This window comes from Crinia signifera, chromosome 1, assembly GCF_055691185.1.
Source record: "Crinia signifera chromosome 1, ASM5569118v1, whole genome shotgun sequence".
Classification (NCBI taxonomy): Eukaryota; Metazoa; Chordata; class Amphibia; order Anura; family Myobatrachidae; genus Crinia; species Crinia signifera.
Genome location: NC_139217.1, coordinates 380,982,072 through 381,005,235, shown reverse-complemented (window position 1 = coordinate 381,005,235; position 23,164 = coordinate 380,982,072). Strand labels below are relative to the sequence as shown.

General features: G+C 43.2%; 1 protein-coding gene across 1 annotated transcript in view; it reads left to right on the top strand.

Moving 5' to 3' along the window:
• The window catches only part of VSIG10 (V-set and immunoglobulin domain containing 10), a 43,355-nt gene that overhangs the window by 5,907 nt on the left and 14,284 nt on the right, over positions 1–23,164 (top strand). The window contains exons 2-4 of the mRNA XM_083151474.1: positions 4,474–4,752; positions 8,071–8,376; positions 17,928–18,188. Coding sequence (XP_083007600.1) covers positions 4,474–4,752; positions 8,071–8,376; positions 17,928–18,188 — 846 coding nt within the window. The remainder of the gene's footprint in view (positions 1–4,473; positions 4,753–8,070; positions 8,377–17,927; positions 18,189–23,164) is intronic.

Below are 23,164 nucleotides of genomic sequence, written 5' to 3'. Positions count from 1 at the left end.
CTCACTCTCTGGGCCAAGGCTGGCATCTCGAGGCTGGCACACCTTATAGGTCCCACGGGTCTCTGTTCTTTTACTGAACTGACTTAGACTTATGATCTACCCCCCAGCAGCTTCTGGGTATACTTACAAATATAAGACATCTCATAACTTCCTCGCCTACGCGCACCATAGGATGGACACCCACCCCCTTTGAAAACGTATGCTTAGCTAATTCAATACCCAGACATTTGATTTCACAACTTTATCAACTCTGTCTAGCCAACCTCCCCCTCCCGGCTCCCATATTTATTAAAGACTGGCATAGAGATCTACAACATGAACTCTCAGAAGACCAATGGTCCCGTATATGCAGATACACATTTGACAGCTCGCCCTCCATCCAGGTCTTAGAAACCAATATAAAATAATGTCCAGATGGTATCGCTGCCCTGAACAAGTACACAGAATGTTTCCATCCGTATCAGCTTTATGCTGGAGATGTAAGCAATCACCAGGCACTCCCCTCCATATATGGTGGCATTGCAATATGTTGTCTAGTTTCTGGCAACAGGTTCACAAAATTACCCGGGAACTCACTGGTTACCCAGTCCCAGAAACTCCTGAATTTTGGCTCCTCAGCCTGATGCATATGCCACTATCCCAATACATAAACTTGCTATTGCGAAACCTGGTAAACGCAGCGAGAGCTACCATCCCTTGCTTTTGGAGGACATCCACACAACCACCTATATCCCGTTGGATACAGAGAGTTGATTTCTATATGAATATGAAAGACCTCACCTCCACTTCGCTAGTGTCACCCACTAGGTTCACCACTACCTGGACGACTTGGCTCACCTTTAACAAATCTCCACTCTACAAAACCCATATGACACATAATTAGACACACCAGCACCACGATGACGTAACACCCCCCCCCCCCCCCCTTATTCTCTTCTCCTCCCCCCACTCTCTGGCTTTTTCTCATTTTTCCTTTATGCTCTCCCCCCTGTATCTGTAAAACTCTGTCTGTATCTCTCGTTATATATATGACTAATTGGTTACTATATAGAAGTAATACTCACTATACCAGACTTATACGTTATACTGTAACCACTGTTCTATACTTGTATTCTAATTTTTGCTTTGATAACCAATAGAAATTAGTTTGTGAAAAATAATTGCTGGGCATTCCCATGCTAATACGGGTGCGGGCAGCTGATGTCCACTGCCCGCCCTCTTCCCGTACAGGGACGCCACAAATCTAAGACCCTAGAGAGGTGTCTTGGGTCTGCGAGAGCTGTAGAAGTCATTAGTTGGTCGCCGACCATCGAATGATTCCACCCCCTCGCGCAAAGCTGCGAATGGTAATGGATGCTAAACATGCAGGAAAATCGGTGTGCGCAGCTTTGCGGGTCAACCAAAATGACCCCCCAAACCAGTGCAACGCATTCTAGAAGTCGTTGTTCTTCACATGCATGAGTCTTAAACCCCATACACACTAATTAGGCAACTTTTTAAAAGATATCGCTCAGCAGGGCCCTTCTAAGCAATATCTTAAAAAAAAAAAAACATTTAGTGTGTACACTCAATATCGCTAATAACCCCCCCCCCCCCATCGTCGGAACATGAAGGTCACATGTTAATGGTTGACACATGAAAACAAGTTTTTCATGATATTTTTTCTAAACTGACTTGGCAGGCATGTCAAGCTAACGTGTGACACTAATTGGGGGTTTATGTCGACGTAGACACTGAAAAGTGAACAAAAAATGTTGCCGACTTCTTGCTCCATGTCAACCTTTTGCCTGTCGACCTAGACACTGTTGACCTAACAATCCACACCCTCCCCTGAATGTATTAAAGGGCTTTTGGAGCAGTTCTAATGAAAAACTGCCCCAAACCCTTTCACAGAGGAGAAATCATTTAATGGTTACTCACGCCCAGACTTACTTTTATGATGGCCGCAAATTTGGGGCGGGCTCTGCCACCATGTGACCTCATCCGTCCACACCAAATAGGCAGAGCCTGCCTGTGTTCGCAGATGTCCGCCCCTACCGTTTTTGCGAGCACGCCAAAAAAACGACTTGCTTATTCCTCTCAACTCCAAATTAAAAGCATGCATTTTTTTTTTATTTTTTTTTTTACGAAAACCTTACCTTAAATTGCCAACTTATCAAAAGATACACAGGCACATATTATTATTATTATTATTATTATTATTATTATTATTGATTTTTTTTTTCATCGTCACATATGGGACATTGGGGCAGATGTATTAAGCTTTAACAAGAGATAAATCCAAGGGTGATAAGGAGAGATAAATGTCCAGCCAATCACCTGCCAACTGCCATGTTACAGGCTGTGTTTGAAAAAAGTCAGTAAGATGCTGATTGGCTGGACGTTTATTTCTCTTTATCACCCTTGCATTTATCTCTTGTTAAGGCTTAATACATCTGCCCCATTGTTACTAATGTTCATGGAATGTCCCTTTATCATCCCAGCACTTGGCTTAAATAAGTTATTTACATGTCAGATCTATCCCAACTTGGTAACTGTTTTAAATGTTACCGATCTATTATTCCAGCCATCTTCAGCATGATGGCACAGTGGAAGGCACCACCATGGTTTGCTGTGCAAATCACGTCCTTCCCTCAGTAGACCTAACCAGACATTCATCATGGTGTCAACTTGTTAGGCCCAGAGGAGACACTTTGACGTTAAGGTAAAGGGGTGGTAGAATTAACAAAAATCAATAAATAAAAAAAATGGAATAAGCCTTTATTACATGGCATTTTTCATTGAAGCATCTATGCTTTCCAGCATTACCTTTAGATGAGCAGGCAGAGGGGTTTATTTCTGCAGGATTGGCATATGCAGTATCACAGCACTGCTGTCTGAAAACAAATACAGTATATAGAAAGCAGCGAACACAGCAGAATAAATGACTGTTTAACTTGAGAACACCATGGCTACAGATTAGTGAAACTGTCCCTGCAAAATATAAAACAGCACTGTCACCCAAACATGCAACCCTTACAGGCAGAAAACAGCCCGAATAAACACAAAATTGCTCAGAGCCCTATTGGGCAGCAAGCTCGATTGTGCGAGTCTGGGCTACCGTAATGTCCGGCTGTTGCCGCTATGTCTCATGGGTGCAATTTAATCGCAAACCATTGGATTGAACCCTAGGAATCCTATTTCTAATTCTGAAGATAAAGCATCGAGGGTGGCATGGTTAAAAGGGTTGCAGATTAGTAGCAATGTATGAAAGTGCAGTGATTTCCATTCAGAGGGAATAAAAATCATCCTGTAATTATAACACATTCTGTACGTAGCACACTACTGCTCTACCTTGAAATGTGACAAATTATTTTATTTTTTAATTCGTAGTGGTATTTTTTAAATTCAGGGGATCCCAACCACTGTCCTCAAGGCACACCAACAGGTATATTCAATTGATGTCAGATCCATTCCGAAATTCTATTGAGGGTCTATTCAATGCAGCGGCCAAATCCGGATGTCGGATTTGGCCGCTGATTGATGTTTGTTTAACCGGCCCGCATGGGGACCGGGTGAGCGCAGCGGCAGGAGCCGGAGACGGGGTTGGGTGAGCAGCTCTCACCCGGCCCAGCGGTGGAACAGGTGAGCGCGGCAGGAGGGTGGGGGAGATGGAGGACAGCGCCGTATAAGCTGCTGCTGCTTACCTGGTGCCGTCCTCCCTGCCTCAATCCAACATCTTTTCATGTCGGAGATTGCCAGAAACATGGCCAAAACCTTTTGGTTTAGCTGTGTTTCCGTCAAAAGCAGGTGGTTTTGCAGCTAATCCGCCAATCCACCTGGTTTTCGGCAGGTTGGAACATTCTGACCTATCGGAAAAAAACAGCTAGCATTGAATAAGTCGGAACCCTTCAGACCTATTCTAGTCAAAAACTTCGGCAAGATGGCAGTTTTGACATCAATTGAATATACGCCCAAGAGTCCAGATTTTAAGGATAGACATACTTGAGCAGAGGTGATTTAGTTAGTACTTCAGTTATTTTGATTCAACCATCTGTGCTTGAGCATGGATATCGCTAAAACCTGGATTGTTGGGGGTTAACTTACTAAAGCTTCTAAAAAGATTATGTCTATCATTTCTCTATTTCAGTATAAAATATTATAGACATAGGGCCAGATTCTCTAAGCTTCAAAAGTGATAAAATGGAGAGTGATAAACAACCAGCCAATCAGCTCCTGCCTGCCATGTCACAGACTGTGTTTGAAAAATGTCAGGCAGGAGCTGATTGGCTGGCTGTTTATCACTCTCCATTTTATCACTTTTGAATCTTAGAGAATCTGGCCCATAATCTGATTGCTATGGGCAACATCAACTCTTTCCATTTTTAGAAGATTTAGTAAATGTATCATTTAGCATGATTGAGGACCATTTTTCAGAAATTTTTATAATTCATAAAAATCTCTCACAGAGCTTCTGTTATTACATATTTGCAGCCTCACCAAAAAACATTACTGGGGAGTTAGGTGAACAGATAGTTCTCAACTGCAGCACCGTGGCAGAGAATAAAACGAATGTGGCCTGGTTTAAGGAGAGCCCCACACAAGAACTACTAGGCTGTGACACGGGCAACTCCTCCGATGCCAGGTTCTCAAGATGGAACGGGAGCTCTCTTCTAATAACAGAGCTAAGCATGGACGATGAAGGAAACTATGGTTGCTGGGATTGTTTGCAAACGGCGGATTCTACACCTTATTTATATCTGAGGATCACAGGTAAGTACAGTACGTAGCAATATCACCATTTATGGTCAACTCAATAACTAAACTGTTTATACCTGATTTAAAGCAGCATACATTCATTATTGTATAGCTCACACTGAAGTGTCTGAATCAAGTTTTAATTGCAAGTTTATTATATGGGTGCTACAAATAGAATTTATATACAGCATTATAATTGTTGTCGCCACAACCCAATGTACAAACACTATAAAAATAGCATATAGAAATAGGAATATTCCTGCACATTATAAAATAGATGATGCCACAGTGTATCATTTACACATTACCTTTAAGGTTGGGATTTGGTGGTATAGACAAATCATAGTAAGGAGGGTGAAATGTGTACCCTAGCGCTGTAACCAACAATAAATGGCTGAGTGATTCCACATTGACTATACATGAAATTTTCATTTGGTTTAACCACCACTGGGTGGTGAAGTACAGTGACTATAAGGGAATGCGGTCCCTAGGTCTACAATCATTAGTTCCACCACTATAGGTTGACACATGAAATAGGTTGATATGGTCATTAGTCGACACAAGCATTAGGTCGACATAAATTTTTCATGTTTTTCAGGGTTTTTTTCACAAAAAGGTAGTTTTTCATACTTTTCTATCCAAGTGGGCATAGATGGAGAAAATAATAGTGCCCGAAGCATGGCGAGTAAAGCGGTACCTTTTCCGGTGTCCATGCCGACTTAAGTCAACATAGACATCAATAAAACCCATGTCGACCTAATGCTTATATCGACCTAATGACCATGTTGACCTATTTCATGTGTCGATCTATTGACTCTCCCTTGACCCATACCCACTGTAAGTGCCCTCTCCCCAGACACTGGGGCAGAGACAAATGTAAATTCTTCTCTGTGAAGATATTTTTTTGAAGATATTTTTTTAATAACTACAACAAATGCTGCAAATGAGTTCTGTCTTTTTCCATGTTTATAATTTTTGCCTGTAACTTTTTCAGGGGGTAGATGTATCAAACCTTGGAGAGAAAGTATCAGTAAATCATCTCCTAACTGTCACTTTACAGGATGTGCAAAGAAAAACATGTGGTGCAGATGCACACTCCATATTATTAATCAATCAATCAATAACAGAGGTTCTTGGTATATCAATTGGCCAAGAAATATTTGCCCACCAACCAGCTTCACGGTAACCTCATTTCTGGTGGGTCCCTAATACTAAGTTTGGATCTGGGGCGCGGAACCCCAAAAAGGCCAGCATAAGCAAGTCACCCCAGGGCAGCACACAAGTGAAAAAAACTAAGCTAGAAGTCTAGAAGTGTGTTAATAAGAAAGTAGGAGATGCTAGAGGTTAAAATGTGTAGTGCTAGAGACAGTATAATATTAGTGAAAATTAAATAGTGCTAAATAAATGTTAGGGTGTGCCACCCCGAAAGCAACTCTGTTACACCAACCCGAGGGGAGCCGTGCCCCAAATCCATCCCCAAGACTAGCAATAAGTTTCAATTTTTAGGTCTTACCTTCATTGTGCCTACAGTTTGCAGTCTGTGGCTACCAGGGACCAAACTGGTGAAATAATGATTAGATCAGGTGGGCGGGGTGCTACTCTAAGTTGAAGGAGTCCCAACCTTCAGGTGTACAGGTGTACACAATTTTAGCTTATGGGGGGGGGGGGAATCTTAGAATGCACACCCAATATACATGAGGTGCTATCTTGCTGGGACTTGTAGTTCTGCAAAAAAAACCATGTGGTGCAGATGCACACTCCATATTATTAATCAATCAATAACAGAGGTTCTTGGTATATCAATATTTCTTGGCCAATTGATATACCAAGAACCTCTGTTATTGATTGATTGATTAATAATATGGAGTGTGCATCTGCACCACATGTTTTTCTTTGCAGAACTACAAGTCCCAGCATGATAGCACCTCATGTATATTGGGTGTGCATTCTAAGATCCCCCCCCCATACACTTTACAGGATGTGTTTAAAAATTCAGGGAGAAAGCAGTCAGTTCTTGCTAGGCCTCAGCCCTGAAAGGGTCACCTCCTCCGTTGCCCCATCCGTGACTGGACCTGCGGTAATAGAAAGCCACTGAGCACTGACTGTGACCCTGTGTTTTACACATGAAATAGGTTTAAGTGGACAAGTTTGACACAAGCAAAAGGGCGACATGCGTTTTTCATGATTTTTTTTTTTTTTTCATTTTAAACCAATTGTTCATACTTCACCATCCCAGTGGGCATAGAGGGAGAATATAATAGTGTGCCGAGCGCAGTGAACCATGTGAGTGGACGCAGTATACTTTTATACGGTGTCCATGACGACACAGACATTAAAATATGAAAACCTTGTGTCAACCTTTTCCCATGGTGATATTTTCCTTGTGTCGACATTTTTTCTATGTCAACGTAAAGCAAGTTCATCCTTTTCATGTGTCGACTGATTGCCTGTCTACCAATAGTGGTAGACCTTTTTGACTGTCGACTCATACCCCTTTCACACTCTGCGGACAAGGAGTTTGGTAAACGGCAGGTGCAGACAGAATGGTTCTGGTATGACCCAAAGTAAGAGGAGGGGGGTCATGGCTCACACATGGATACGGGAAAAGGCATGTCTCACAATGGGGCCAAGGGAAGGGGGTATATGGCTCTTGGAGGCAAAGGAAAGTTGGACACAGACCAGTGTAAGGTGGTGGTGGTGGTGGTGGGGGGGGGGGGGGGGCACACAGGGGCTAAGGGAATGCCAATAAAAAGGGCAGGTATACCCAAGGCAAGGATAGAGGCAAAGGAGCGTAGGACACGGGATGAAACAGGTAATGAGAAGGGGAGAGACACTGTGCCAAGAGGGTTAGGACAGTTTATCGGAGGAAACACAGGGGCCTCTAATAAGAGACAGGTATCACTAATCTATTATAAGGACACAAATTTCTCTCCCATTCAGCCCCATGCGAGGGGATGTGTACTCGTAATCCCCTCACATGGTACCGAGCGGATTCAGCGGCAAGGGGGTGGAATCGTGCGTTTGGCCAGGCAGCGTTTTTAGACTCACTAAGCAGCTTATGTACACTACTTAGCGAGCCATGCTGTGGTTGGGTGGGGCATAACGTGCCTCCGGGAATCTGGAATGAAGTTATGACACTGAGAGGAGCTGATTGGTTGATACTTTATCTCTCTCCAAGGCTTGACACATCTCCCTCTTACTTTTATAAATCGTTTGTTTCTAAGATCTGTTAACCATTCTGCAAAGTATTTCAGAAACCTATTTTATTTATATTGGTACAGTATGTTTAGTCCAATAACTAATATATTACATTTTTGCTTTTTATCAATAAAGATGGGCCTAAAAATGTGACTTTTAGGATAACTTCCACCAAGAGATTAGCAAACGGAACACTGTATATCTCAAGTGGTTCCAACATAAGCTTCAGCTGTGGCAGTCTTTCTGTTCCAAAACCTAAACTGGAGCTTATTTTGTATGCACAAGATGAAAACCCTGAGATGTTTCATTGGGTAAACGGATTCTTCCTCGACTATTCTGTGATCAATGTGGCTCCAAATTACCAAGGAAACTATACTTGCTCAGCGGAGAACCCTCTTAATGGGCAGAAGGTCTCTTCAACATATGAGCTTCTGGTGTATTGTAAGTATTATGTACAATTTCCAGTGCTGTGTGATTTTCCTAACCTACACCTACCATTGGCTTCAGTATTAGCTGAGTAACATTAAAAGTTGCAAAAAAAGTCTGTCTTCTCCCAGTTCCTCGAAGGTGCCATCACATCATGAGTACATCATGCATTGCTGCTGGGAGAACACTGCAGAGAGGTCAACGGTGCTGGACCTTTTAAGGAAGAAGTGCACCATGCACTGGTTGGGGATATGCAGAGTTATGGTATGAAGTACAGTATGTCTGGTTCAAGGAGTGATACAAGCCCTACACGGATGCCCCACTATGCTAGTGCTCAGGGCACATATCCCATTTGCTCTACCCTGTTACGCCACTGGTCATACAGCCCAAATACTTGTAACTACTTCAGCATTAGCTGGTCTATATTCTTGTGGTCTTAGCTGCTTTAGATAGTATTATAGGAAACACTAAACAGTAATCAAACCATAAAGCCAACTCTATGCTCAAAGCATCTGTGTGTACACTTCAGGAGAAAGATAGACACCGTAATGAGATGTCTGTCTGGGGCGCTCAATGTGAGGGACTTTTCACAGCAGCTGCAGTACGGGTCAGTCGCACCCGGTTAAAAAGCAGGAAAAGGAGAGGTAAGAACACTAGGGGGCCGATGTATTAAGCTTTAACAAGAGATAAATCCAAGGGTGATAAGGAGAGAGAAACGTCCAGCCAATCACCTGCCAACTGCCATGTCACACCCTGTTTTTGAAAAAGTCAGTAAGGAGCTGATTGGCTGGACATTTATCTCTCCTTATCACCCTTGGATTTATCTCTTGTTAAAGCTTAATACATCTGCCCCTAGGTTCTTTGCAGCACTACAGAAGACTATTGGTGTGTATGTGATTCAATAGTGCTTATAACTAAAAAATTAATTGGATGATTAATTGGATGATTCTTTTAATACACATACTAAAAATGTATAATATATATATAGACAGTGCACAATGTTAAAATTAGGTATTAAAACAGGTGTGCATGTATTGCATGTTAATCAAGACCTCTGCATATGGACCTGTTCCTATTGTCCTATATGGGTGCTAGTATAACATAGATGGTTTATCAGTACGTTTGTCACTCCATAAGTCCTGATGCTTTGTTAGCATGGGAGTCCTCCTTCCAATCAACTGGCTGGTGTATGTTCAATCCCAAATGTACCAGGGAATTCTCCTCAGATATCGCAGAGTTGTGTGGTATATCCCGATGGGTTGGAGGATTTGTAGTTCCCAGCAGATGGAGAAGTGGATCCTCTCTACTAAATGGCCCGGAATGGTGGAAGTTTTCTGCGGCATCTGGAGGTTTTCCAGGAAAGTATCACACCGGCGAATGGATAGTGGAGCAATAGGAATACAAATGTGTCCAATAGGGCTGGTTCAGTGTCCAATTGAGCAGAGATGGGGCATAAAATGTTTGACCTCTCCTTTTCCTGTGTGTACACTTCACCTGTGGCTGACCGTTGTACAAAAAACAGGGTCCCATTATGAGGAAAGCTGCACAATATTCCTTGGACCAGATGTAAAAATATTGGACTGAGAATGTAGTGCGAATGGAATTCTGTCAATCTGGCGCAGGTTACGGATGATTGAACATGTTAAATGCAGAGTTGGATTACAGAGGAGGGAGTCTTCACTTGCCTCGGGGCAACCGCGGCGCATGCATAATGTAATAAGGTGTGACTCTTCCAGTCAGTGTAGATGCAGTCATGGTGGCGGGTTGTGAAATATATTGGTGAGAAATCCAACATCCCAGGGGCCCTCCCAGCCATAATCTGGCCCTGTTTAAACGTCACATTTGCGATGTTTGTATTTAAATTAATTGCCGTGCCTATTCTCATCCCAATATTTGTGTAGTGTGTATGCTCAAAATCATATGTTCTCTGACTCATTTTAAGCTCCATTTGGTGAATCTGTCAGGTATGTACCCATGATTTGGCTTTCGGGGGGATTATACTTACCTAACCTGATCTGTTATACCTTACATCTTCTGAGCAGCTGCCAGAGGAATTTCAACTCCTATTTCTGCCTTCTGCTCAACATGCCCAGTTTGGTGGTGTCTTGCCACAGCCTTCACCTTTTCCATTTAAGACCCAGCTTCTATTGCTGTCATTTAGAACAGTGGTTCCCAACCCTGGTCCTCAAGTACCCCCAACAGTGCACGTTTTCCAGGTCACCCGGCAGGTGCACTCATTATTCAGGCACATTTGAAAAGATCCACAGGTGGAGCTAATTATAGCACTTGTGATTCTGTGTGGAGACCTGCAAAACATGCACTGTTGGGGGTACTTGAGGACCAGGGTTGGGAACCACTGATTTAGAAAATTGTGTTCCTTTATAGTGAGCAGTACTCCTGTCTTCCCATAGGTACTCTCATCATTGAAATGGGAGGATCTGGGTTCCTCCACTGACAAAGTGGGGACAGTTTGTGTGTTTCAGTAGAGAGACTGCTCCAGGTATTAGATATCAACGGGTCTGTTATTTTGTGATTCTTTATTGTATTTGCAATTCTGGTTGACTGAATTGTGGAGCTTGCGGAAATGTTTGATGGCTCTGAGATAATTCTGATGTTTGACCTCTGAGTGGGGGTTTGGGCTAGATGTAGGGCTACTGCTCCCCTGGTCCTGCCTATGGATCCAAGGCTCTGTGTCTGTGGACTTTGTACCAAGCTATAAAGGACATAAATAATTTGTTTTCAAACTAGTAGCTATATACAGACAGGTTGGGCAGCGTGTTTTCCATAGACACTGCCGATTCGTTGTGATTGACCTCAAAACTGAGCTGTCAATCACCAGCTGCTCCTGCAGCAGCTGTACGGGTTGTCGGCGGATTGCTCCTACACACAGAACGATGGGCCGATATATCTTTATCTGTGTTGCATAGCCAATGTGATGATCTGTGAATAATGCTGTTCACAGATACAGTATATCGATGGTGCACACTGGCCATTCAATCAAACGGATGATATATCCAGTAGTTTGTATGCACTTTTACTCTCTACCCTTGCTAAGGTTGTAATTGCTATGGTCTGGTGTGCTCTGGGATGCATTAGTATTTAAAGGTGGATGCCTCTGGTTAATGACAAGGTGACCAACCATGAGATTTTGGTACCTACCGGTAAATCTGTTTCTCCGAATCCGCTGTGGACATTGGCGTCTTACACTGGATTTAGAGCTGGGAATGCTGGGAGCTAGGCACTATTTAACATTTTTAAGAAAGTCTGGCTCCTCCCCTCTAATACCCATTAGCCCTCAGTTAGGAAATTGGGAAATGAAAGGAGATGGAACAGAGAAACAAACAACACAACATACCATGTACAACTAACACCCTGTAAGACAGAACAATAACAGGCAGGTGACATGAGCAGGGAGGGTGGCCAGTGTCCCCTGCGGATTCAGAGAAACTGATTTACTGGTAGGTACCAAAATCCTTTTCTAAGTCATCCAGCAGGGGAAACAGGCGTCTTGCACTAGGGAGGTTCCAAATATATTCCTCTTGGTGGGAGAGCATGGGGAAGCCTGCTAATCTAAACGTCAGAAGATAGAGGACAAGGAAGCAAAGGTATCGAATTTGTAAAACTTGACAAACGTGTGGACTGAAGACCATGTCGCCGTCCAACAAAGCTAAGTGGCGGAGGCGCCTCGGCCCACAAGGTTCCCACCAACCTGGTGGAATGGGCCGACACTTCTGTAGGAGGAGATTTACCCACCTTGATATAAGCTTGATGAATAGTCAACCAGATCCATCCAGCAAGAGTTTGCTTCATTGCCGGCTAACCAAGGAGTAAAGCATCGTACAGGACGAAAAAACTGTCTGTCTTTCTTGCGCAGGGAAGCACGTTTGACATAAATTGTCAAGGCCATGACCACATCCAACAAAACAGAGTGTACGGAGTCATTCCTGAATGAAGGAACCACTATAGGTTGATTAACATGAAAAGCAGAGCCCACACTTCACGCGCTGAAGCCATTGCTAACAAAATCACTTGAACCCTGAGAACACCATGAAGGAAGGTTTGTACCTCCGGAATATGCGCCAACTTCTTTTGGAAAAGGATGGACAAAGCCAATATTTGTTCTTTCAGAGACCCTAGATGAAGGCCCAAATCCAATTCGGACTGCAAGAGTAGATGGGATAACTTGTATGAATGTACGAAATGGCCAGTCTTGAACAGGACAACAAGAGGCGTAAGCTTGCAAATGCGATGGTAATGAGCTGCGTAAACCGGTTTTTGGGCCTTTAACATGGTAGGAATGACAGTATCAGGAATCCCTCAAATGGAGTTGCTGGAGATTGGGATGCTGAATGGTCCCTGTAGAAGCAGTTTAGAGTAGAAGAGGGTAAGGTTCATCTGCGAGAATCAGAAGAATGTCCGTGAACCAACTCCTGCATGGCTAGTGTGGCGCGATGAGAATCACCTCGAGACTCTTTTTTTTTTTTTACTTTTTGAGAATGCTTCTAAGAAGTGGAAGAGGAAGGAACACAAACAAACTGGAATGGCCAAGGTATAGTGAGGGGGGCCACTGCGGCCGCCTCCGGGTCCCTGGTCCGAGACACATAGCGTGGTAGTTGATGATTTTGACAAGAGGCCATGAGGTCTATATGTGGCCTTCCCCATCTTTTGACTAGGTCCCAAAACACTTCCAGATGCAGTGCCCACTCTCCGGGATGAAACAGTTGTCGACTCAGGAAGTCCATCTCCCAATTGTCGACTCCAGGGATGAACACCACCAACAGTATGACCCTCAGGCGTTCCGAGCAATGCAGAATGCTGGACACCTCCTTAAAGGCTCAATGACTCTTCTTACCAACCTGACGGTTGATGTAGGTGACGGCTGTCGCATTGTCAGACTGAGCTTGACCCCTCAGCCTATCCTGAGCCTTGGTCAATGCATTGCCAATCGCCCTCAGTTACAACACATTGATTGACAAGTGACTTTCGAAGTGAGACCATCGACCCTGCAAACGAAGATCAAGGACCACCTCTCCCCAAACTGTCAAGCTGGCATCTGAAGTCATGAGGATCCAGTCCCACACCGCAAAACATCTTCCTGCTTGGAAATTGGCACTGTGAAGCCACCAGAGTAGCAATAACCTGGTTCGATGAGACAGGTGCACAAACCGGTGTATGGAAAGGTAGGAACCCAACCATTGGCCAAGAAGGTCCAGCTGAAATGTCCTGGAGTGGAAGCATCCCTGTCGGAGGGCTGGAAAGGCGAGGAGCAGTTGGTGCCTTTATGAGTAAGTAGTTGAGGTAGGGATCACCGTGACTCCCTTCTCTTGGAGATACATCATTACAGACAGAACTTTCATGAATACTTGGGGTGCTGACGACAATCCAAAGGGGAGAGCTTGAAATTGAAAATCATCTCGCCCGACTGCAAACCGGAGGTAGGCTTGATGAGGTCTCCAAATCTGGATGTGTAGATACACATCCTTCTTATCCCTGAACACCATGAATTCCTCTGGTTCCAAGGATGCTATAACAGAGTGGAGAGATTCCATTTTGAATCTGATACGTCACTAAAAGATTCAGGGTCTTCTAATTGAGAATGGGCTTGAAAGAGCCATCCAATTTCGGCACAACAAAAAGGTTTGAGTAATAACCATGACCCCTCTCTGATACCGGAACCGGAATAATTACTCGGGCTTGTAAGATACTTTGAATTGCCTCATGTAAGGCCAAAAAAGTGACAAGGTGGATGTTTTAAAAATTGAATTTTGTAGCCTTCTGCTATCAACTGACGTATCCAAGGATCCAAAGAGACGGTGAACCAGCTGTCTTTGAAATGTAGCAACCATGCTCCTACCTGAGGCCTTCCTAAGAAGGCTGGGAGACCGTCGTGCCACTGGTTTTTGGGGAGGTTTGGAATCCTGACGATGGGTGGAGGGCTGACTTTGGGCCCTACTACAGGTTCCTCTAGAAAAAAACCTCTACCTTTTTCACAAAAGGACTGTTGAGAACAAAAGGACTGAAAAGATGGGCAAGTGTACTGGCATCACACTGATGGTTGGAAGGCCAACTTACCACCGGTCGCCTGTGCTATCCATTTGTCCAATTCCGGTCCAAATAAAGCATCACCTGTAAATGGCAAGGCCTCAACTGCTCATTTTGACTCTGCATTAGCTTGCCAAGATCTTAGCCATAGAGTCCTGCATGCAGCCACAGCATTGGCTGAGATTTTCGCTGAAATGAGTGTAACCTCAGGACGCAGATTTCTTAATGTGCGCCGCCAAAAGGCGGAGATCCTGTCTTGGTGTTCTTGCATCAAGGCCCTCAATGAGCTGTTCATCCCATTTCGTAATGGCCTTATGTACCCAAGCAGACACTATTGTCAGGCGAAGCTGAGTTCCAGCAGCCGCATAAATGGCTTTAAGGGTCCTTTCCAGCTTACGATCAGAAGGATCCTTCAGAGACTAAGCACTCAGAACTGGTAGGGTAGTCTTCTTCAACAGTCTCGAGACTGAAGCATCAATAGGTGGCGGAGATTCCCATATGGATAACGCCAAAGAGGCAAATGGATAAACTGCAGCAAAACGTTTGGCAACCTGAAAAGGCTTGTCGGGATGTTTCCAAGCTGCTGTCAGCTCGTCCTGGTTTGGGAGGGGGAACACCATTGACTGTTGTGGAGTCTTTGGTAAAGGTATTACCACCGAAAAATCGGTGTGGAGAATGCCATTAGGAGCAGGTACGCATCCGTGAGTGAGAGTCATGGCATCGCATCACAGTACCCATCACCTCCAGCAGCGTGAGTGAGAGACACGCAGACCGGCTGTAACATCAAGGTCCGTCCGTCAGTCTCCTTCAGACGGGACACTCCACATCTAACACCGCACAGGACTCCATTGCACAGCAGCACAGGTGATGTATGTGCTTACTGTGACTTGACTTGTGTTTTCTCTACGGACATAATCATGAAGGATTAACCATTACGCAGAAAGTCCTTACACTGTGACCCGGCATCAATACCAATATCCAGTCGATAAATTGTTTACATATGCAAGTTTTTGTCTATATATACAAATTCAAATTTATGATTCTTGAATCCAGAGCTATTTTAGCCCGTTTTTCTTTGTTCTTAAAAATGTGCACACGATAACTAGTATCAGATTATGTGTTAATAGGTGGCCACCTTATTTAGTAGCAATTTGTTGTTCTATATATTTTCTACGCTATTAAGTATTAATTAAATTGTATTGGATTAATTTCTTTGAAGCAGTCTCCATCCTTTTGTTGTGGAGTCTTCCCAAACATGTCAAATTCTTGTGGTTCTGGATGCGGATCTTCAGGCAAGTTTAATACCTGTTTTACTGCCAGAATAAGGACTTCCACCCTAGGACCGTAGGATCTGGTTCCTGGAGTATGTCCTCCTGGACTTCTTCCCATTCACCGTCTTCTACCTCCTCCAATGGATCCAGATTATAATCTGAATCATCGGAAATATTATGGAGGAGGAGTAGTACTCACCACTGAAGGTTACTGCCGTGGAGGGTGTATGATGGTCCCTTTGAAAGAGGGCCCGCAGGAAGTCTGGGCAGAGGCCTTTCAATAGGCCCTGACCGACTGAGCCTGGAGTAAGCCAGGGGCATGTGAGACCTGGACCCCTGCTTTTTAGTATAAGCGGGGAAGGGTGTAGAAAATAGAAGCTTTATATCTTATGAAAAATTAGAAATTCCGTAGGGACCTGCAGGAGCAGGTGAAACTGTGACCTAGCTCCCTCGGACCCTCCGCACAATTTTCTAACTGAGGGCTGATGGGTATTAGAGGGGAGGAGCCAGACTTTCTTAAAAGTTTTCAATAGTGCCTAGCTCCCAGCATTCCCAGCTCTAAACCCAGTGTATGTTTGTTTAATTTCAAAACCAAGAAAAATGGGGTTTCAAAAAAATATAGATATATAGAATGCCTCGCGATTTGCTTAGTTTTCCACGTCCGCTCGCCACACTTCGGCTCGGTGGCTAGCGGCGCTCGCCACACTATATAAAATCAACTCCATGTCGACAGGGATAGTGGGGGTATGAGCGTACTTACTATAGAGGGCGCCCATCTAACATATAAGTACCAATGACCCTATGTAGTGCTACTTTAGAACAGGTGCAAAATTCACAAATAAAAATACTGTAGCCATGCACCGTTGTGCAGTGTCCGTAACATTTCATTTCTAATTTTGCACCAAGAAAGGAACTCTCACTTTTGCAGTGTTCAACCACACTGGGTGCAGTATTCTGTACTTCCCAAAGAACATCCTTTCTCTCTGCTCATTTCCTTCCAACAGCCAGTGCAAACAACTGTCATCATACCCTGTAAATCCAAGAGCTTTACTAAGATGGGAGTTCTATTGAAGATGGGATGTTGCCCATAGCAACCAATCAGATTCTATTTTCTTCTTCTAGAAGGTGCAAAATAAATAAGAAGTAGAATTTGATTGGTTGCAATCCCATCTTCAATATAACTCCCGTCTTAGTAAGTTTGCCACGTTGAGTCATAAAGGATAAATGTTATTGTTTGAAGTGAAACCTTTTCGGGTAAAAACGAATAGAAGTCTATTGCAAAAGGGTGGATGGGTACTGCTCCCTGGCACACAAAACTGTTGCTGCCTTGGTGCCACACACCTTACTACTCTGCACAAATGTTAATATAAAGCTAATCAACAAAGTAATTAAAGTAATTTTCAATAGCAGAGTTTTTTTTTTTTGTTTTTTGTTATCACATTTTTATGTTCGTATATCCCTCCCGACTGATTGTTTGAAAAAAATATTTACAGCTAAAAATTAATTTATATATTTACACCATTTTGTTCCTGAAACTCTGCATGTAACTTTAAGTTTGTGGTGCTACATTTAAAATGCATTGGAATGGTAATTAATGTTTTTATTGCTAGGTGGCTTATTTGTTATCACCACAATGGCCCTTATTCTGATTGAGTGGGATGGCTCCATGTGCGGTCAGACGGCTGATGTTTGGTGTTTGTGCATGTGCAGAGGCGTATCTGCGCATGTGCGAACGCCTCGCACGTCCGAACACGGCGTATGGAACCATCCGAGCAGGGGGTGGAGAGGGGCGTGAAGGGCTGTTTGGGCACATTACCATATGCGTACGCCCCGCGTTTCATGGGCGTTCCCATGAACACGATGGCCGTACGTATGGTAATGCGGCCGTGATGCACGTGTGGGGGGCGGACAGCTGACATAGCCAGATGCCAGCTGCCCGCCCATATCCCTGCTTTCACACGGAAAACATGTGTTCACAAGAAACATCCACCCGCAGTCCATTCGTTCGGCGTCTTACAGCATTCGGACGGTGTGAGCGATCCGTACGGTAGGCGGGGCTAAGAACACTCGGTTCCTGCCCGAAAATACTCATCCGTCCGAATCAACTAGAATAAGGGCCTATGTGTGATTTTATTTAAAATGTATTTTTTTATTGCATAGTTTCAACTCATTTTGCAAACAGCCATTTTACATCCACCTGATTCTCCGCAGTAAGTAGCTGAAATGAATTTCATGAATGTCTTTTACTTACAGACCCATCAAACTTTCCTATACAATGCAATGCGGGCAACACAGACATTTCCTCTGAGGTGTCACTGACATGCAGTTGGCCTGGAGGGTATCCATTCCCAATGCTGGAATGGAAAACGGATGACGAAATACTGTCAAATAGAACTTCAGAAACACTGGTGGTATCACTAAATGCTTCACAATATAAGGACAAAATATTCACGTGCCAAGGAAAACATTTGACAAATACCGATGTGAAAGTGAAGACCTGTCAAGTTCGATTGGGTAAGGGAGGAAACATTTATCTTGAATGGTACAGTAATAATGTGCTTCATAATACAGTATAATCATTTACACTCCCAGAAACAAAAAGGAAAGAAGTACACAATTCTAATTAGGAAGGACACAAAATGGCATGTCTTAAAACGCAATATATGATCACAAAAAATATAATTACATGGACATAAAATATGACTAGGTGTGTGTGTGTGTGTGTGTGTCATTTAATTTTTTTAAATTCTCAGTCCTACCAAACAGAGACGCTCACTTAAATTTCACAGGTTTTCTGCAATCTCCCATCTGTAGATGTCTATGGGCCTGATTCGGCATAAATCGGAAAATCGAAATCTTTCTCTTATGGGCAAAACCATGTGCATTGCAGGTGGGGCATTATATGTGCAGAGAGAGTTAGATTTGGGTGAGGTGTGTTCAAACTAAAATCTATACTGCAGTGTAAAAATAAAGCAGCCAGTATTTGCCCTGCACACAAACAAAAGAACTCACCCACATGTAACTCTCTCTTTGCACATGTTAAATTTGCTCCACCTGCAGTGCACATGGGTTGGTCCATTAGAGTAAGATTTTGCTTTTGAATCAGGCCCTATCCCTACAGCATAAATGCCCAAAGTGGGATCCCTCTCGGTTGTATCGCCAAATCGATCCATTTATCTTGTGGACTTGGTTGATTTTTAACTCTGAACCCTCCATACATTTTAATACGTTTTCTGTATTAACCCTTTGAGTGCCAACATCTCTCTGAGAGATGTACAAAAGATCCGCTAAAAATGCCGGCATCGCTCACAATTGTTATATAAATTCAAGTAAAATGTTGTGTAAAGAAAAGATTGTATTTCCTATATAAAGTCAACATTACAGGTCATTATGATGAATAAAAAAATTTGCGTGGCAATTTTAACACCTATTTTGACATTCACTTGGCACTCAAAGGGTTCATTTAGTCTTGTGTAATGACACTCCTTAGGGGCAGATGTATAATAATCAGTGCGTAATAAAGTGGAGAGATAAACTTACTAACCATTCAGCTCCAAATTGTCATTTTTTTTCATATACAGCCTGCAAGAAGGCAGGTACAATCTGTTACATTGGGTGAGATGTACTAAGCTTTAAAAAGTAATAAAACACCATCCAATCAGCTCTTAACTGTTATTTTGTAAACACAGGCTGTGACATGCCGGCTACGATCTGATTGGCTGGCACTTTATCAATCTCCATTTTATCACTTTTCAAGCTTAGTACATCTGGCCCATTATCGCTCTCCACTTTATTAGTCTCCAAGGCCTAGTTCATCTACCCCTTATTAGTCTTTGCTGGCAAGGTTTAGGTTGACAGCAAAAAGTTGACAAGTTAACACATGAAAAGGTTGACATTTCCTGATTTATTTATTTTTTATTTTGTCGACACCAGAGCACAGGGACCTTCAGCCTTCAATTAGTGTACCACATCCCCTCACATGCTTCAGGCCAGGTGCCTCTCTCTGCAGTCACTGCACTTGGCACACTTTACCTTTTTTCCCCAATAGGGATATACGTAGATGATAAAGTATGGAAATAATAAAAAAATATGATAAACTCATGTTGAACATTGCCATGTCGACATTTGGCTTGTCTCAACTTTTTATTAGTGTCAACCTAATGACTGTTGATCTGTAAAAGATACATTCATCTGAATACAGAGGGGATCAGATCGTATGTAAATCGTATGCAAATCGTACAATGTGATTTGCATCCAATCCAAATCGTTTTGGTGTGTACCCAGCATTAGACGTTGTCTGTCAGCCATTTGGTTACCTCTTTGGTGGAAGTCATTTCAAGGGATATCAAAGTGGTTTGAATATGATGCATTCTAGCTATATCTGGATCGCATCGGTATAATAAATTAAGTGATGCTAATTTATGTTTATGTAAAACACCTGTAATTACTATCTGTATGATCTTCAGGTTATTACGCCAGTGTTCGTTAGGAGAATTTGTGTATTAGGACCTGCTTACTGACACCTTTTTGATTTCCATGACTGGTATGAATTCACTTCAAGGGGAATATTGGCAGTTTTCTAAGCGATCTGTCTAGATTGCTTAGAAATTAAGCACAAATTGCTCCATGTGTGCACCTCCTAGCGATAGCTATGCCCGGTCCCACGTGTCACCATCGCCCGCTCAGATCTTTAGCAAATGCCGTCAAAATCTAGATAAATCTCCTGCGTGTGCATAAAGAAGACTTAGTTCGCTGCATGTTTATGGGCGGTCCAGCCCCCGGGGAAATTGCCTGCCTTACATCGCTTAGCACACATTGCTAAGCAGGAGCATCATGCGTGTATGCCCCTTAATTGACTTTTGCCTTAGTGATGGTTCATTTCTCAGCCAGGCTGATATTCCGAGCTATGTGGGGTGGTGTGGTCTGCCAATCATGTAGACACTGATAAAATGTTAGAAGTTCAGCATATGGCCCCGGTGGCCCAGCAGTGATTAACCCACTCCTTGCAGCTTCAGCATAGCGTCTGGGTGCTGGTGTGTGACCATCACTGCCAAGTGACTCTTTGACTCGCGAATCAGCAGCTACGTGAGAGTGACACACACACTGAGGCTGTGACTGATGCTTTGCTGGCTGCTGCCTGATGCTACGACTCCTGCTTTGTGTACACTATGCCTTTATGTGGGGGACCTATCATTTAGAATTATGTAGGTTCTTCAGTGAGTGTATGTAGGGGGATGCTGCAATGTAGCATAATTTATGTGCATTACAGTGTGGCATAATGTGTGGGTGCAGCAGTGTGGCATAATTTGTGGGTGCAGCAGTGTGGCATAATGTGATACCCATAGAAAATGTATTATTTTAAGATAAAATCTATTCCGTTAAGAAGTTTTCACTTTAATTTGGTAGGAAACATTTATCACTGCTTCTTCTATGGCACAATGTGTATAAGGTGCACTACTGGGTGGTGTAATATTAATCTCAGTGTAACATGCCCCATGTCCCTTCCCCCTGAAACCATATAGGCTCTGATTCTGGTTGGCTCGCAAAGCAACGGTAGTTCGCTGCTTTGCAATCCTTTTACTTCTGCCTGCTGGAATGTCCCTGCCGCACTGCAAATGGATGTTTTGCAGGGCCATAGTCCACTGGGTACAAAATATATATTTACTTACCAAAAAATTAGGCTCAGGACTGCCCTGCATAGGTGCACAAAATGGGGCAGCAGAACCTAAATTAGGGGGTAGGAGGGGCATAGATTTTTGGTGCAGACCCTGTGCATAATTCTGGAAAGTTCTGCAAAATGACATCATTGCGTTGCACAGGGTGAGGGCTACACCAACTCTGGTAAGTTCAGTCCTGACTGGAGCATCGTAAGGATGGTGCACAGGCTGCAGTGTGCCTGCTTATAATGTCCAAAGGACATTCATGCAGTGTTGTTCACCCAGACACCCTGCTGATCCAAAGCAGGGGCCATTGGGCTGCGACAGTGTGGCCCACAGAGCTTTTAAGCTTTTAACAGATGTGGTTTGCTTGAGCCCTCATAAGGAATAATGCATGCTTGGATTTATAGTCAGGGTGGATTATCCCATACACCGTTCAGTTACCTAGAATTTCAGACCATAAATAATTATGCAGATGTGTTCTTCTGCCTCTTCAGGGTCACAGAAGTTTCATAGCTCCTCATTTTCTAACACTGAGAGCGGAATAGCATGCAGTATAGATTATGAGAAAAGCCAGTACAGTCTGCAGGAGGGTTACAATTTTATCAAAAGTAGGATGGATGACATGTAATTACTGTGTAGCATTTTTTTTCCAATTAATATAAGGTAATGTATTATGAGACAGTGGTGTAACTCAGAGCCAATGGAAATAATTGCATTGGGATGCCAGGCATGGCTGTGTCTAGTACAGGAGAAGGGTGCACTAGGGAGGTGGGTTTCTTTAATGTTACAGACATCACATGGCTATTTACTGTGTACTGCACTGTGTGCTCATGTACATCTCTAGACATATGTTTCCTGGCAGGGGGTGGGGGATTTCGTGCATGTGGAGAAAGGGGGTCAACCTTGCATCCAGGCACTGGGTTGTAATTTGCATGACTCTGCTAACATGGACACTGGGATGTGTCCTTGCAGTGTTATGAAATACACCCTAGTATACTAAAAGAATTGAGTTCTGTCATAGCGCTTCCATTTTATCTGATAATCGAGGAATCCATAAACTCTGGGACGGTACCAAGGGACTGGTGCATAGCTAGCATAGTACCAAGAAAGGTAGCAAAACTAACCCAGAAAATTATAGACCAGTCAGCCTTACATCCATTGTGGGGAAAATATTAGAAGGAATAATAAGAGATAGTATCCAAAATTTCTTAGAACAGGAGAAGGTGATAAGTAAGGCTCAGCACGGGTTTGTCAAAAATAGATCATGTCAGACTAATTTAATTTAGCTTCTATGAGGAAGTCAGTAGGGGGCTGGACACGTTGCTTCATAAAAGGTTATTAATAAAAAAAATGACTTTGATAAAGTCATCTGTGGATGACGAAACGCGTCAGGCGTACACCCCCAATTGGACCCAGTGGATTACAAATATTTTCTCATCTTGGACCAGCTCTTATACTTATAAGGAGGACACTGGACTCTGTAAACAAGGGACACCACCACCTGATAATCTCTGTGAGGCCCTCCATTCCGTGAGACGTGCACCATCTTTCCTCACGAGGGGAGAACATTAAATCCGGCTCCAAAATCAGGTTTATGGACACCCGCCAATCCCAGTACATCAAATCCTATTACGAGAGCATCACCAGGAACAAGTGAGAGATACCCACATGTAACTTTAATCTCAGGTCCATATAGGGGTGAATACTGTCATTTTTTTAAATTTTTAATTATTGTGTTTTAATTGTGTTTTATCTGTATTCATTTATTCATGTTAAAATATATTAAAATAATTATTTACTGAATGTAATACCCAATTGGTCGATCACATA